The sequence below is a fragment of the Hemitrygon akajei genome, chromosome 8 (assembly GCF_048418815.1).
Source record: "Hemitrygon akajei chromosome 8, sHemAka1.3, whole genome shotgun sequence".
Classification (NCBI taxonomy): domain Eukaryota; kingdom Metazoa; phylum Chordata; class Chondrichthyes; order Myliobatiformes; family Dasyatidae; genus Hemitrygon; species Hemitrygon akajei.
The window spans coordinates 69,964,284-69,982,211 of record NC_133131.1 but is presented as its reverse complement, the minus strand read 5'-3'; the positions used below and the strand labels follow the sequence as shown (position 1 = coordinate 69,982,211).

The following is a 17,928-nucleotide window of genomic DNA, read 5'->3' as shown; positions in this document are numbered from 1 at the left end:
CATTCTTTGGCCTTCCAGTGCAACCTATTTGGTTTTTTAAACTTTCCTGTCTCTTGCACTTTCATAGCCCTTTTGTTTTCTGTTTCCATCTTTTCCAAGCACTTTAAAATGCATTTATCTCTGATCTGGTCATTTACTTCCCATTGTCTCTATTTGGCTCATTATAAATGATGCTTGCTTGACCTGTGAGATGTTTCCAGGACATCCATTCCCAGCATCATTGAAAATAAAAAGAAAAGTCTGCAGTTACTGAAAATCTGCAATAAAAACACAACGTTGGAGGCACTTGGGGAGTGGGGTGGTAGAGTTAGCAGATTTGCTGTCTCACAACTCCAGCAACCCAGCTTTGACCCTGGACACCATTGTACAGATTCATATTTCCCTCATGACTGCTCGGGTTTCCTCCAGGTGCTCTGGGCTCCTCCCACGTCTCCAAGAGTGGTAGGTTAATTGTTCACTGTAAATTGCCTCTAGAGTGTAAACGCACTTCTGTAAACTTTATTTTAAACCCTTATGTAATGAATTCATCTGTACACAAGACAAACTTTTTGCTACCTCGTACATGTGACAATATAAAGTACTTATAAATTGCATATTCATTGCTGGAAGGAACCGATGGGAACGGGAATGTGGAGAGTATAAATCCCTCCTGCCTTTAGACTGGCACGTGAATTTGAGGAAGATGGAGGGATAAGGACATCGTGTAGACAGGGAGGATTAGTTTTTCTGGGTGGTTTTGACTTACTTTTTAGCTGGTTTGACCCAACATTGTGGGCCGAAGGGTCTGTTCCTGTTCTGTGCTGTACTGTTCTATGTTCTATGTTCTTATTCTGGTTTCTGTTCCCTTCCTTTCCCGTCCTGATGAAGTGTCTCGGACTGAAACGTTGGATGTTTATTCATTTCCATAGATGCTGCATGATGTACAGAGTTCCTCCAGCATTTTGTGCATGTTGCTCTAGATTTCCAGCATCTGCAGAATCTCTTATCTTTAATAGTATGAGTGGGTGCACGATTCGTTGACCAGCAGAGAATCCTACTGTGTGGAAACAGGCCCTTCAGCCCAAATCCCTGTGCTGACCCAGATGCTGATCTAAACTGCCCCCATTTTCCTATATCCCAGTCTATACCTTGCCTATCCATGAATGTTATTCTACATGCCTCCTTGCTATTTGTCGTTCAGTAGGCAGAGAAAGAGAAATGGTGTTAATGTTTCAGGTTGAGGATCTGCTGAAGGATCTCTGACCTGAAATTCCATCCCTGTTCCCCTTTGCACAGATGCTGCCTGGCCTGCTGAGTGTTATTCCAACACTGTTGCTGAAAAGATTGTTGGGCCATTAGCAGATTATTATCCATGGGATCTTGTGCACTGTTGTGTTTTCTACATTCCAATACTAACCACACTTCCTAAGCACTTCCTTGATTAAGTGCTTGGAGACATTTGAAAGTTGTGATTTTAAATGTTAGCTTTTTGTTTTTTTCTCCTTGTTAAAGAGGACAGGCTGTGGCGTACTGGCAAGGCATTGGCCTCCAAAAGGCTGCCAATATTGATTTCAGCAAGCACTGCCACATCATGTTATGAATGAGTGTTTATGCATGAGCAGGATTAAATGTTTACTGGTCTGGTAATGTTGGTATGTCAGGGTTATGCCTGTTCAAGATATACATGTGTTGATTCAGGCAGTCACATTTTGTGAGGCTAAGCCCATCATTCATTTATGCATCCCTAGCACCTAAGAAATGAGCCAGCATTCTACGACTTTTGTGACAGTTGGCAAAGAAACTCAGAAACTGTGCAAGGGGAATTTGGCTAGCTTCCATAACAAACTCAGCTTGTACTAATACCTGCAACAGACACAAAATGTTGGAGGAACTCAGCAGGCCAGGCAACATCAATGGAAAAGAGTATAGTCAACATTTCTGGCGGAGACCCTTCTTTGGGATGTCGCTGTGATTCACTGGTGCCATCTTGCAGAATTGCATGTTTGTGTAATGGAGGAGAAGGAGAGAGGGATCATGAGAGTGGAGAGACAAATTATTACAGTGCTTTCAGATTGCTCTGGGACTTCAGGATGGTACACAGACAAGAACAAGTTTATGGATGGTTCTGAATAACAGTTGAGAACTGCTAAATGTAGAATAACCCTGGATATCCTCAGGAATCTGTGCATCCAATTGCCACATCAGTTCTAATTACTTCTGGAATAATAAAGTTGTTAGAAGTCTAGCTACTACAGTTTAGATAGGAAAGTGAGCTGAAGAGTGTGTTATCGGTTATAAAACTTGCATGTGACTTCCCTTTGCTGTATTTTCATACCTGCCACAAGCAGTGAACAACGGGTTATCATCCTTCAACTCTCACAGTCAGACACTGGCTCCCAAAATCTATTGTACTCATCCCTCACACAAGAGCCAAGGTACTTACTCTGCAAATTGTGTATTTCTTTATCTAGTGAAATCTTGCAGCTTGGATGATGATGAGGAACTGGATGAAGACGAAGAGGAGTCTTTAAGTGAAGATGAATCAGATTACTGCCCTGAGCCACCACTCAAAGCTGTGAGTATAAATGATTCCTGACAGAGGCATGGGGGTTATGATGGAGACTTTTTTTTTCATCTAAACTATCTGTATAAGGAGTAATTTTTACTTAAGCTCTTTTTGAAGAAGTGACAAATGATTCTGCCAACCTCTTTTCTAAAGTCATCACAGTTTAAAACATATAACATATGACAGTGCAACACAGTACAGGTACGTCAGCCCACACTGTTGTGCCGACCTTTTAACCTACTCCAAGATCAAACTAACATTTCCCTCCTGCATAGCCCTCCATTTTATTTTCATCCATGTGCCTATCTAAGAGTCCTTTCAATCTGCCTAATCTATCTGCCTCTACCTCTACCCTCTGGCAGTGTGTTCCATGCACTTATTAAAAAAAAAGTTCTGAGATCCCTCCTAGATTTCTTCCAATCACCTTAAAAGTATGTCCTCTCATATTAGCCATTGCCACCTGGGAAAAGGTCCTCTTTATCTATGATTCTTATCATATTATACACCTCTGTTAAATCTCCTCTCATCCTCCTCACTTCAAAGAGAAAAGCCCTAGTTCACTCAGACTTTCCTGTCTAATCGAAGCAGCATCCTGGTTAATCTCCTCTGCACGTTCTCTAAAGTTTCCATATCCTTCTTATAACAGGGCAACTAGATCCCAAATTAATACTCTAAGAATGGTCTAACAAGAGTTTGGTAGAGCTGCAACATTACCTTGTGGCTATTTAACTCAGTTCCCTGATTTGATAAAGATATCCTTAACTATCTTACTAACTCGCATGGCACCATTAAGTGATCTGTGGATGTGAACCCCAAGATCCCTCTGTTCCTTTATACTGCTGAGAATACTCCAATTAACCTTGTACGCTGAATCCCAGGGGCTTCTACAGATATATTATGAATAAAAGGATAGAGAGGGACGAAATTGCTCCATTTGAGAATCATCCCTGCGTGGAGCTGAAAGAGATGGGGGAGATCTGAAATGGATAACTTGTATTTGTACAGTATTGTGCAAAAGTATTAGGCACACATATATAGCTAGGATGCCTAGGACTTTTGCAGAGTTCTGTAGTAATTTTATGTATTGCACTGTCCTGCTGCTGCTGCTGCAAAAAAACCCCACAAATGTCACAGTAAACCTGATTCCGATATGGATCTCTGTTGTGGACTGAGAGTGGGAAGGAGCAGGGAGAGGGGAATCACGGTTGAGAAAGGGGGATGAGCAAGGGATGGAAGTGAAAAGCACCAGAGAGACATTCTGTAATGATCAACTAACCAATTGTTTGGAATCAAGTGTCTTTACCTGGTGTCTAAGGGCTGAGTTTGTACCTGTGCCCCCCCCCCCCCACCCCTGGCACTCCTCTGCCACCTGTCCCTCACCCCTCCAGCGGCATTCCACCCTTACCATTCCCAATGTTCTTTACTCCTGCCAGATTTACAAACACTCTCTCTGCTCCACGTTGACAAATACAGTGCTGTGCAAAAGTCATAGGCACCCTAACTAGTGAAAGTGCCTAAGAGCAACGCACAGTACTGTATCTACTTGGAAGACGTGCAGTCTATAGACCTGAGGCAAAACACCAGTGAGGTCATGGACCATAAACAGATTACAGAAGAGGAGGTACTTTCTATCTTGAGGAAAATTAGGGTGGAAATGTACCCAGGGCTTGACAAGGTGACCCCTCAGACCACATGGGAGGCCAGTTCAGTCTTTACAGGGCGGCAAAGGTATTTAAGACATACTCAGGTGAGGTGCCCAAGGATTGGAAGATAACTAATGTTCCATTCTTCAAGAAAGACTCTAAGTATAAGCTGGAAATTTATAGGCTGGTGAGTCTGATGTCAATAGTGGGTAAATTTTTGGATGGTATTCTAAGGGACTAGATATATGAGTATTTGGAGTAGGGCCTGATTAGGGATAACTGACTACAGAAGCTTTGTGACTGGTTATCAAATCTATCCATACTGTTCTTTAGCCTTAACAGTCACAGACTTACAGATACCGATTGTAGCGTTAATGTGACTCGGACACCACAGTATTAAACACACACGTTTATTCACCAGACTTCCATTTTACAAAACCCCCGCGTTCTGACATCATACACACTCTGACCTACGAATACTCACATAATACATTACATCCCCCTTCTCAAGTTTTTTTTTACAATGCTGTGAATTACCAAAACAGTGCCTCTAGGTATGACTTTCTAACATTACAACAGCCATGACATAAACTAATAAAAATCTTAACTTCTTATACTGTATTCTACATTGTATCTTACAATATTAACAGCAGTATATTTTCTTTTACTAACATAGACTAATAAACCTTTTATTTCACACCTTGGAACTTATAACGTGTGATTTTGTCTCAAACTGTGCGAAACTGTAGGTAGATCTAGTCTCTGTATCTAGCTGGAAGTTTGACTTGTCTCCCAGACCTTGTGCGATAGAACTGTGACTGTGCTTGTCCTTCAGAGTCAGTCTCTCGAGTAACCTCTGTGTCTGCATTTCCACCTCGGTCTGTCTGCGCCGAATTTTCACCGTCATTGTGTTGTGGGGTTCCGTCACGCCCCTCACTCTTGGTGTTGTTTCCATGTCTGTATCCGTGGAAATGTCCTGTGTATCTGTACGTGGAAACACCCTCTCACCTGTCTTCAGCAGATGCTTCCTGATCCTCCTGTAGACTCTTCCATCCGGCGTGCGAACTATGAAGGATCTTGGTTGCTGATGCCTGTTCACAACCACAGCTGGCTGCCAAGTGTCTCCTCTCTGTATTCTGACATTTTCACCTATATGCAGATCTGGTAACTGTCTTGTATGTCTGTCATAGGAGCTCTTTTGCTTTATTTGCTTGTACTTTAGCTTGTCATGTAGTTGAGCATTACTTTCAGGAGTCAGTAGAGTTGTGGATGTTGGCAGCTTGGACTTCAGACGACGTCCCATCAACAGCTGTGCAGGAGAGAACCCCACACCCTCAAACGGTGTGTTGTGGTATTCAAGCAGAGCAATGTACGGGTCACCGTTGCTGCTTTGTGCCTTCTTGAGCATGTTCTTGACAGTTTGTACAGATCTCTCTGCTTGTCCATGAGCGTGCCCAGGATTGGAAGTAACATGTTGAAATTCCCAGCTTTCTGAAAACTCTCTAGACTCACCACTGGCATATTGTGGACCATTGCCACTGACGACAATATCTGGAATACCATGTCTTGCAAATGTCGACTTCATTGCGGTAATGACACCTTGACTGGACGTGTCACTTAACTTGGTGATTTCCGGATATTTTGAATAGTAGTCCACACAAAGCAGATATTCTGCACCATTGTAGCGAAAGAGATCTGTGCCAAGCTTCTCCTATGGTCTTCCTGGTAGTGGATGGGGAAGCAAAGGCTCTCTTGGATTGCTGTTTTTATTTTAATTACAAACAGCACACTGAGACACAATGTCCTCTATCTGAGTTGACATACCTGGCCGATAGAGAATGTCCCTTGCTCTTTCTTTACATTTCACTATCACCAGGTGTGACTCATGAATTCTGTTGAGCATTTCCTGTCTCATTTGATTTGGTACTATGAGTTTTGCTGCTTTGAACATTAGTCCTGATGCATAGCTAATTTCCTCTTTAAATGTCCAGTATTTCTGTATTTCTTTTGGAACATCTTTTCTTTCTGTTGGCCATCCATTCATTGTAATGTCTCTTAGCATTTGCATTTCAGGATCTTCTGCAGTCGCTTTCCTGAACATGTTCAACTTCTCCTCAGAAATAGGTAGCTGAGGTGTAACCCAGTTGACCTCCAGCTCTCTTCCTAGCAACTCTTCCTTTTGCTCTTTGAGGTAAAGGCTCAAAGCATCAGTGATGTGCAGTTCTTTTCCTGGCGTATAAGTGACTGTGAGAGTGTACCTCTGTAGCCTGAGAAGCATCCTTTGCAGCCTCATAGGAGCTTGATGAAGTGGCTTTTTGAAGATGCTCTCAAGTGGTTTGTGATCACTCTCAACCTGGATTTCTTTGCCATATACATACTGGTGGAACTTCTCACACCCATAAACCATGGCAAGTAATTCCTTCTCGATTTGAGCATATCGGCGTTGACAGTCTGTAAGTGCTCGTGATCCATACGCCACAGGCCTCCCATCCTGCAGTATAACAGCTCCTATTCCTTCCGAACTGGCATGCACAGACATTGTCACCGGTTTATTGACATCATAGAACATGAGTGCTGGTGCATTGGTAACCAACTGCTTCAATGTGTCAAAACTTTTGTTTTGTTCATCTTCCCAGTGCCATTCAGTGTTGCTCTCTAGTAGCTTTCGAAGTGGAGCGCTGACCTCCGATAAGTTGGGAATGAACTTGGCAAGATACTGTCTCATGCCCATGAACCTCAAAAGTCCTTGCTTGTCTTCAGGTGGTGGTAGCTGTACCACAGCCCTGACCTTTTCATTATCTGGTTTTAGCCCATCAGCGCTGAGTACGTGACCTATGTATTTGATCTCTGTAGTTCTGATCCTACATTTACTTTTGTTCAGTTTTAGATTGTACTCAGGTGCTCTTTCCAGAAGCTTTCTCAATCTCTGATCATGCTCCTCAATGGTGTCACCCCATATCAGCAAATCATCAATGATACTGACCATTCCATCCAGGCCTTCAATCATTTGTGCCACTGACCTCTGGAATACCTCTGATGCAGAAGAAATCCCAAAGGGTAGACGCAGGAAACGATATCTCCCTATGGGCGTGTTGAAAGTGCATAATTTGGAACTTTCTTCATCCAGCTTGATCTGCCAGAAACCTTGATTTGCATCCAATACTGAAAAGTATTTTGCATTAGGCATGCGGGAGACAACCTCTTCAACCGTGAGCAGCTGATAGTGCTCTCTTTTGATGGCTCGGTTGAGATCTTGTGGATCCATGCAAATCCTAATCTTTTTCTCTGTGACCACGTCACCATACTATTCACCCAGTTGGTCGGTTCTGTTTCTCTCGTTATGACTCCCATCTGTTCCATTCTGTGTAACTCCTCCACTACTCGATCCCTGAGAGCTACTGGAACCTTCCTCGGACCATGCACGACTGGTGCAACAGTTGGATCAATCTGGATATGGTGTTTCCCTGGTAAACATCCTAGTCCAGAAAACAAGTCAGCAAAGTCTTGAGTCCATTCATCTTCAACATCCATCTCTGCATTATCAATATTCTTGATGCATACCTCCTGTTCCACTTCAACTGTTCCAATGAACATGTCACTGTTGCACTCACTCTGTTCCACAGCATGCATTTTCCTTGCTTGCTCCTGCGATTTGCACATCTTTGCAAAGTGATTTTTCTTTCTGCATAATTTGCATGTCTTACCAAAGGCTGGACATTTTCTGTATCCATGTTTATAACCACATCTGTTGCAGTTAACTTCCTTTTGATTATCCTGTGGAGCTGGCTTTGTCCTACTCTTGTCAGTTTTCACAGCTTTTATTTTGTATACTTCAGTCTCTTCATTAAGCATTTTAACCTGACTCGACGTGATCTCACTAGCACGGCACATATCAATCGCTTTTTCCAATGTAAGTTCCGCCTCTCTCAATAGCCTGCCTCTCACATGATCATCTCGTATGCCGCATACAATCCTGTCGCGTATTACAGAATCATGCAGTTGTCCGAACTCACAGTTTTTTGCCTTGTTCTTCAAATCTGTTACGTAGGCGTCTATAGTCTCTGTCGGTCCTTGAGTCCTCGTAAAAAATACGTGTCGAATGTACGGTAGGTTTTTTCTCGGCTCGCAGTAATCTTGAAACTTTTTCTTCAACACTTCAATTTTATCTCGCTCACCCTCTTGGAAGACAAACCTTTATTGCCTCTGCTCCAGCCACATGCAGAAACGTAGCACATCTCCGTCTTGTCATCTACGCCACTAACGGTGTAAAACAGCTCAAACTGCTGGAGCCAGACCTCCCAATTCTCAGCAATATTACCTCGTAGGCTTAAACTCAACGGTGGCTGTAACTGTGACATCTTTTTAAGTGTCTTCTCTTCCTTTCCTTTCCGCTTTCTTCTGACACCATGTAGCGTTAATGTGACTCGGACACCGCAGTATTAAACACACATGTTTATTCACCAGACTTCCATTTTACAAAACCCCGTGTTCTGACATCGTACGCACTCTGACCTACGAATACTCACATAATACATGGTTTCAATGGTAAACCCGACCATCTTCCTTAGGCACAAGTTAGTTAAGTGTCAAGTCCCCCTAGAGACACCTCCTTATATACCCTCTCAAGTGAGTAGAGCATGTGGGAAACCTAAATGTAGGTTCTAAGAGTGTAGAGATAGCTCAAGTCTCTCTCTCTCTCTCTGTCTTGTTTTACAGCGGTTGGCACCCAGCTTAATGGTGCATTACCGCCTCCTTCTGTTCCGGTTTTCATTCATCCATCCCCTCTCTATCTCCTTATTCCCTTTATTTCTCCCTTCACAATAATCCATTTCTCCCCAGCTGCCTACCTCTGATCCCAAATCCCTATCCCGCTCCTTCTCCACTCTCTTTCCCTCAGCCCCTCTCTCACCTTGTCTGCCATTACCAGACCCAGGCAACCCCCTCCCAGCAATTCCCGCTCCTTCCCCACTCTCTTTCCCTCAACAAGTTCCAAACCACATTCACACATGCACCAACTGAGTTCAGAGTCCTCACCAGCCTACTCTCCTCCAGCCCAGCCAGCCATAGCTCAAGTCTCTCTCTCTCTCTCCATCTTGCTTTACGGCGGTTGGCACCCAGCTTAATGGTGCATTACCGCCTCCTTCTGTTCCGGAGTATGCGATGGACTCACATTCTAAATCCCTTCACCCAATCGCACACATACACATACCCTAACCTACACTTTATCCTCCCCATCCTAGTACCCTATTTCTGTTTATCCATCATATCCTATAAAAAAACCCTGTACCCCTTAAGAAAGCTAAAAATACCCTGACCTGTGTTCTCTCACCCATGCCCAGCAACCCTTTTAATGTGAATTCCTGCACCCCCAATTCCCTTAGATTAATTCTCATCATCTCTCTCTGTATCCCGTACTTCCTGCAACTCAGAACTACATGTTCTACTGACTCCTCTTCCCGACATTCTGCACACAATCCCGTCTGGTGTTTCCCTATCAATTTCAATGTTTGGTTTAGTGCACAGTGCCCCAGCCTTAACCTAGTCCACACAATTTCCTCTCTTCTGTATCTACTTCCTACCCTAGTACCTGCAACACTTTTTTGTATTTGATATAAATGCCTCCCTTTCCCCTCCCTGTCCCATCTTTCTTGCCACATTTGGTTAATTTCTTCCCAGATTACACACTTAACCTCTGCTTTTCTGATATTAATGTGCATTTCTATATTTTCTTTCTTTATTGCCCTCTTTGCCAACTCATCCACCCTTTCATTGCCCTTCACCCCTACATGAGCTGGAACCCATAGAAATTTAACCTGACCTTCCTGATTTGCAACTCTTGTGACTGACTGAAGGACTTCATCAAGTACATCTTGCCGGCTGTTTGAGTGAAAAGACCTTAAACTTGCTAGAGCTGAGGATGAGTCTGAGCTTTGACTAGTCTAGCTTTTTCCACCCAATGCAACGCAACCAACACTGCCAGCATCTCCATTGTATACACCGCTAACTTATCAGATGTTCTTCTGCTGATTGCAATTACTTTTGCTGGTATAGCCACCCCAAATCCTGTCACTCCTGTCTCAGGTTCCTTAGCACCATCTGTATAGACCTGAGTATAATCACTATACTTTTCCATCACGTGACAGTTAAATGCACTTACCAAATCAGTTTTATATTTTCCTTTCCTTTTTACCTCTAACAAATGCCAGTCTATGTCAGGCCATACCAGCTTCCATGGAGCTACAACCGGATAAACTACTGAAGGACTTATCCTTAGATCAAACACTCCACATGATCTTTCAATATCATTCCCTACCCGACTAAAGTTTTCCCTCTGAAACCTCCCATTTTCCCAGGACTCCTGCAACACTCCTTTAGCAGGGTGAGAATCATTGTGTCCCTGCAAATTAGCCCAGTAGTTTGCCATCAATTGCATCCTTCTTAATTCCAAAGGCATTACTCCCATTTCTACCTGCAGGACTGATACTGGTGATGTTTTAAAAGTCCCACTGCACACTCTCAAAACCTGAGCCTAAATCACATCCAGTTTCCTTATAAGAGACCTAGCTGCTGATCCATATGCTACACTTCCATAATCCAACACAGATCTTACTAAAGCCACATACATTCTCTTTAATGCTGAACAACTTGCTCCCCATTCCCTACCAGTCAAACATCTCATCACGTTTATTACTTTTTTACATTTCTCCTCAACTTTCCTGATATGGTCTGCCCATGTTAATCGTGAATCAAATATAACTCCCAGAAATTTAAATGATCCAACCCTTTCTAATTCAATCCCATACATCCTTAACTTCTTCCCTACTTCAATCCTTTTCCTAGTGAAAAATACAGTTTGAGTTTTTTCCACTGAAAATCTACATCCCCAATCATAACCCCCATAGCTCAAGTCTGCGACCATACATTCCTAAAAAGGGTTTAGCCTGAAAAATTGACCAATCAGAACAAGGCCAATTCAAAGTAACCAATCAGGAATTGGTAATTCAGATCCAACCAATCAGGATCGAGCATTAAGCCTTGCCCTATGCACTGCTTACTTGGGAGGGTATTTTTTGGAGGTGTCTCTAGGGGGACTTGTCTTTTTGACTATCCTGTGTCTGAGGAAGGTGGTTGAGTTTAATGTTGGAACGTTACAATCAGTATCTGGAAGTATGTGACTGTTAAAGCCGAAGGATAGTATGGACTGATTAGCCATAGTCAATGTGGCTTTATGTATGATAGGTTGTGTCTAACCAATTGTTTAGAGCTTTTCAAGGAGGTTACCAGGGAAGTTGATGATAGAAAGGCAGTGAAGATATTGTCTGCATGAATTTGAGCAAGACCTTTGACAAAGTCCTGTATGGAATGCTGATCAAGAAGGTTCAGTCGCTTGGCATTCAGGATGAGGTAGTAAATTTGATTCAATATTGGCCTCATACAAGAGCCAGAGAGTGGCAATAGATCGTTCCCTTTCTGACTGGAGGCCTGTGATGAATGGTGTGTCCCTTGTTTGTTTGTCTTCCATATCAATGATGTGGATGATAATGTGATAAACTGGATCAGCAAATTGGAATATAACATCAAGATGGGGGGTATTGGGCTCAGTATCAAAGCTTGCCTAGGATCTGAACAGGCTGGGAAAATGGGCTGAAATAGCAGATAGAATTCAATGTAGACAAGTATGTGCTGTTTCTGATTTTTGAGGACAAACCAGTGTAGGACTTGGTCAGGCACTGAGGAGTACAGTAGACAGAGGGATCTGGGAGTATAGATCCATAATTCATTGGAAGTGGTGTCACAGGTAGACAAGATCATAAAGACAGCTTTTTGCACATTGTCCTTCATAAATCAAAGTACTGAATACAGGAGTTGGGTTGATGTTGGTGAGACCAAGTCCTGGTCACCTACTGACTGGAAAGATATTAATACAATTGTCAGAAAACAGAAAAAGAAAATTACAAAGATGTTGCCGGAGCTTGAGAACGTGAGTAAAAGGGCAAGGTTTTCTCCAGTCCTGAAGAAGTGTCTCGGCCAGATATGGTGACTCTTTATTCTTTCCCATCGGGTTCCTGAAGCATTTGTGTGTGTGTGTTGTTTGGATTTCCAGCATCTGCAGATTTTCTCTTGTTTGTGAAAGAGAAAGGTTGAGTAAGTTAGGACTTTATTCTCATGAGTATGGGGGCGGGGAGTGTTTGATCAGAGTATACAAAATTATAAGGAGTATAGATAGGGCTAATGCAAGCTGGCATTTTCCACTGAGGTTGAGTGAAGCTAGAACTAGAGGTCATGGGTTATGGGTGAAAGATGGAAATATACTGGAAACATGAGAAGAAACTACTTCACTCAGAGGGTAATGTGATTGTAGAACCAGCTGCCAAAGGAAATGGTGGATGTAGGTTTGATTTCAATACTTAAGAGAAGTGTAGATAAGTGCATAGACATGACTGGTATCTTGCTCTTGAACTCAATCCCCCAACAAACGAAAGCCAACACAAACATATGCCTTCTTAACCACCTCATGGGCCGAAGGGCCTGTACTGTGCTGTTATGTTCAATGAACTCCATCTGCCACTTCTCAGCCCAACCTGATAGCTTGTCCATGCCCTGGTGTAATCTATGACAAACTTCTACACTATCTACAACACCATGAATCTTAGTATTGAGTTGCATTGGTTAAGTTTAGTACCAGGTTGGAAGCACAAGTAATTTTTCACCCCATCCTCGAGGGTGTATCCAATGAGTTAGGTTGAAATTGAATCCTTGGGTGTTCAATCTTATTAAGTGCAGAGTCTTCAGGCCTTATTCTTTATATTTTTATGGCCTTGCATATTTTTCTCCTATCCGTGCTGGGCAGTAGAAATAATTAAGGGGGAGGGGGGAGAAATTGACTGTCTCCCAGTTTGCAAAATTGTACAGTTGAAATGCTTAAGGGATTCACAGTTTTAATGTAGCTTCTAAAATGCACAGGACCATAACATAAACCAGCTCTGCACCAAACAATAATGAGAAGTAAATCATCATTAAAGAAACCACACCATGCTGGTTTGTCTTCCCCTCAAATCCCTGACATAGAAACCAGATTTAAAGTTAATTTTATTGCATTCATGCCGCTGACTTTAATAATGGTTTAGTTTCTTACTACAGTGAACTTGTCTGCCGTGTTTGGATTGGCTGCTCTATATCTATTGTTCTGACCTACTGCTCTACTATTCAAACTGAAAACAAAGACCCTCGCTGCCCTGCTTCAAAAATAAACTAATAATGGTTCCAGTTCTTGGTTGTTCTCCAGTAGTTCCTGCAGGAATGCCCATGGTTATAGGTTTCAGCTTGGCAGTGAAGTTAATTTGGGTCAGACTTATTGCCAATATTGTCTAGATTTGGATACAAGTTAAAAAAAAGCCTTTGTATTAACTTTGAATGAACAAAAGTTCACTTCCGCATTTATAAGGGATCGGGGAGGGAGGGGAAGGAATGGTTCGCAAGACCATAAAACATGGGAGCTGAATTAGGGTATTTGAATGTGGCTGACTTAATTCCCCTCTCAGCCCCATTCTCCTGTCTTTCCCCCGTAACTTTTAACATTCTTACTAATCAAGAACCTATCAAACTCCACTTTAAGCACATCCAATGATTTGGCCTCCACAGCCATCAGTGGCAATGAATTCCACATATTCACTGCCCTCTGGCTAAAGAAACTCCTACTTGTAATTGTTCTAAGGGGACAACCTTGTATTCTGAGGCTTCTGTCCGGTCAGAATTGACCGTGGATATTGCATCCTAGCTATCTAGGTACGCAAGCCTGGACAGTATGATGTGGAGAGCAAGCCATGGTTTTCAATATTTAGTGGATTTCAGTGAGATTCCCTGCCCCATTTCATTCTTCTAAACTGCAGTGAATACAGGCCCAGAGCCATCAAGTCTCCTCATATGTTAACCCTTTCATTCTCAGGATCGTTCTCCTGAACCCTCTCCAATGCCAGCTTGTCCTGTCTTAGTTATGAGGTGCCATGGTAGCGTAGTTGTTAATGTGACACTAGTACATCTCAGGGTGTTGGAGTTTGGAGTTCAATGCTGACATCCTCTGTAAGGAGTCTGTACATCCTCCCATGGAATGTGTGGTTTAGAAAACAGACCGTGCCTTTACTTTTTCCACCAAAGTGCATCACCATATACTTTCCACTGCATTCTATCTGCCACCTCTTTGTCTATTCTCTAATCTGCGGACTCCCTGTTTCCTCAACATTACCTGCCCCTCCACTTACCTTTGTATCATCTGCTAATTTAGCTACAAATTCCATCATCCAGATCGTTAACACATTTTGGGTCGAAACACTACATTATGATAGTGGTGTAGCCAATTTACATAGCTGTGTAGTACAGAAGCAGTTGCATTGTGTAAATATATTTATTGGTGTCCTGTGGATATTTAGTTGTGCCAATTTAATTTATGGGAGGCATGTGGTGTCTAGGGAGGGGCAGTACCACAGGGTTCCGGTCATTGCCGGGTACGATGGACAGCCACCATTTACAGTGGCATATCATACTAAAGTATCCGTTCGTGTATTGCATACATGTAGTTGTGACTGGTGAATGCAGAGCGATATCTGATGTGTGCACATTTGTGGTCTGATTTTGTCTCTGGTTCACGTATAGATGTGTGCAGATGTATGTGTACTTGTCTCCAGTTCACATAGATAAACTGTGTTCAAGATTCACGTGTACTTTCATGCAGTACACATATTGTTAGCTGAAGATTTTGTACAGCTGTGTCCAGTATGTGAAAAGTTATCTACAGTTGATGCATAGCTGTGACCAACATAAAAACTGCTTTGTACACACGCAGTTTGGTTCACGTACAGCTCTATCTGGTGCAAGTGGTTACTGCTCTGTATCTAAACAGCATTCATATCTCTGACCAAAACGTGTTGTAACTGAAATTAACGGTGAGTGAAAATATTCTTTATGACAGAAGCCAAGTCCTGAAGAGATGGCTGCTCGGCGGGATACGTTGCGAAAGAGAACTATTGAACGCCGTGCAAAGCAGGAAGAAACGGCACGGCTTTTGAAAGCACAGGTAATGTAGGAGAATATCTATGTTTTCAAATCAAGTATCTTAATAATCAAATTGGAAACAGAAACTCTTTTCAGCATCTATAAGGTCCATCTCCCAGAGCAGCAAGGTAGCAATTGCTTCAATGTTCAATTTAACTGAATAGGATCAAAGATCAGTTTAGTCCATAAAATCAGAAGAGCAGAATTAGACCAGCAGCCCATCGAGTCTGCTCTGCTATTTCATCACGACTGATCCATTTCCCGCAACCCCATTCTCCCCATGACCTTTCACACCCTGACTAATCAAGAACCTGTCAAGTTCTGCCTTAAAGATACCATGTTCAGGACTTCATCTTCCACTATTTCTTGCACTTTAAGTCAGCAGTTCTCTCCAGCCCACTTGTTTATCCCTCACCTTCACAAACCACAGAGTTAAGGTTGTTATTGGAACCCTTCCTGATCTGCACTGTATTTACTTCTGTATTGACTTGCAAAACATGTTTGTGCTGTCACCTAATTCCCTTAGCAACATGGAAATACGTGAACCAGAAGACCATTCAGCCATTAAGTTAGATGCTGGATAGTCTGCTCTTCAGTTCTATTCACTCTCCATTTCCTCATTACCCTTAATGCGTCAAAGATACCTTGTTCAATTATCCCAGCTAAGTGACTCCAGGTGCACCTCTCAGTCCTCACAGTTCTGGAACTACTAAGTACTGACACTAAATGCTGCCTTCCCAGCAACAGCCCACCCTCTAGAAGAACTTTTAACAAAGATAACCCCCTCACCCAATCCTGATAAAAATTCTAATGAACAGATTTAGGGTTCCAGGAATTTTGTGTTGTTACTTATGAAGATAACAATTCATGTCCAATGGGGATGATACATGGTCTTTGTGATTGATGGTTAATGTTGGGATCTATTTGAAATTTCTATCTGCCACTTAGAGGCTTCCTTTTCCTCAGTATATGGAAGAGTATATGGGTGGTGTTTGAGCTAAGGCTGTGTTTTACCTCGGTCCTGCAGATGATTCAGAGGCGGTTGGAAGAGATTGAACAGATGTACCTTGAGTTGGAGCAGAAAGGGATTCGTCTGGAGGAGGAAATGCGCAAAGGTACAGGTAAGAGCTGCCAAATTTCGAAAGTAGTTAATTGTGAAACCTCTTTTAGAGCTCTGTTTGGATAGGGAGTGTCCTGGTTTGTGCTATTACTTGTCCGTGTGTAACCAGCTTCCTTATTCAAGGTGTGAATTAAAGACTGGTAGACAATGTTTTTGTTTGGTTCAAAGCACACTAAAAGATTTTCTATCTCAAGAAGAAAATCATGTTTTTTCAAACTTAAACACAATGAGGCCTCCTCTCCCAGGAGCTGATCAATGTAAACATTGATTGGGATATGCCATCCACTTTCTGGTGTTACTCTGTTCACTTTAATGTCGGTTTGAACAAGTCCCAGAGTGAAAAAAATCTTTTTACCTGAAAATAAACTTTATTCATAAAAGTTAGTTACACATTACAGTATCTTCATTCACTGTATTTGCTTGTAGTATTTATAAATAAGTCAGCACATTAGTCATGTTTATTCCATCTAGTTATTAAACGGGATGCAGCCCCTTAGTGATGGGAGGACCAACACGGTGGTCCTTCCACGCAAAGCTTTTGCAAAGGCTGCAACAAGCTTTATGTTGTGTCTCTCAGCAAGCACTTCTACTTGGAGTGGACCAGTTAGCAGCATTGGTTGTAGATGACCCTTGCACTGGAAGACCAACCAGTTTCAAGCAGATCAAAGAGCATCTTTCATTGATTTGATGTCTTCCAGCAGCCACTAATGTTGTCTCAGGGAGTGTCTTTGGGAACAATCCTTAAATCAGAGCCCTTGTTGCACAGTTTCTCAGGGTGTGTGTACCTTAACAAAGCCCACTGCACCCCTTCCAGACCCTCCTGGTGAGCATACAGTCCACAAAGGAGGTGGGTGACAGTCTGTATAGAAAAGATCGCATGGAGAAGAGCCGAGTAAAGACTTGAGGCATTCTGCATCCCAACGACTTCGATAGTCTTTTTGGGGATTCATCCCACATCGATACCTGATCTCCAACTCCCACAGGGCCTCAAAAATAATTTGTGCTGATGACCGTCTTAGTGACTTGTGATCAAAGTGTTCTCTGCAGAAACTTTTCTAGAATGGCCCAGTGGAGTGGCACGCTGTGTTTGAATGGAATAAGGCCAAGCCCATCCTTCACAACACTGGGGGCAGGCAGAATCTCCTCCGCACATGGTGACACCTGGTGTTTGTGTACCCAAGCAAGACACCCAGCTTGATGCAGCCACACACAAAGGTATCTCTTAAGATGAGGGCGACATTCTCCCCTTTCTCTGCAGACTTGCACGTCCCAGTGGATACAATCCATTTTGAGTCTCCAGATAAAGTGGAAGAGAGCTTATTGAATGGAGTGGCACAGGAGTTGGCCTGGATTCTTGCCCATGCCACATACAGCACCTGATGAGCAGGTTGTCACCTGCACTCACAATGGTGCTCTGCTTCCACAATCCCCACTAGTTACTAGTTACATCTTGGTTATTGATTCTGGTTCTTCCTGCTTCAGCTCCTTCAGACCAGATTTCCACCGGATAATCAAGCATGACTGGGAAGAGGGTCATTCAGACCCACCGCTGCAGAACAGTTTTGCGGTAC

The 17,928-nt window shown here is 42.7% G+C and overlaps 1 protein-coding gene across 10 annotated transcripts in view; it reads left to right on the top strand.

Moving 5' to 3' along the window:
* The window catches only part of LOC140731965 (F-actin-monooxygenase mical1-like), a 257,596-nt gene that overhangs the window by 227,232 nt on the left and 12,436 nt on the right, over positions 1-17,928 (top strand). For 9 of the 10 annotated variants that reach the window (XM_073053995.1, XM_073054003.1, XM_073054001.1 and 6 more), the window contains 3 exons: positions 2,451-2,554; positions 15,155-15,259; positions 16,265-16,358. In XM_073053995.1, the coding sequence (XP_072910096.1) occupies positions 2,451-2,554; positions 15,155-15,259; positions 16,265-16,358 (303 nt within the window). The remainder of the gene's footprint in view (positions 1-2,450; positions 2,555-15,154; positions 15,260-16,264; positions 16,359-17,928) is intronic. The other variant, XM_073054000.1, reaches the window with a different exon arrangement.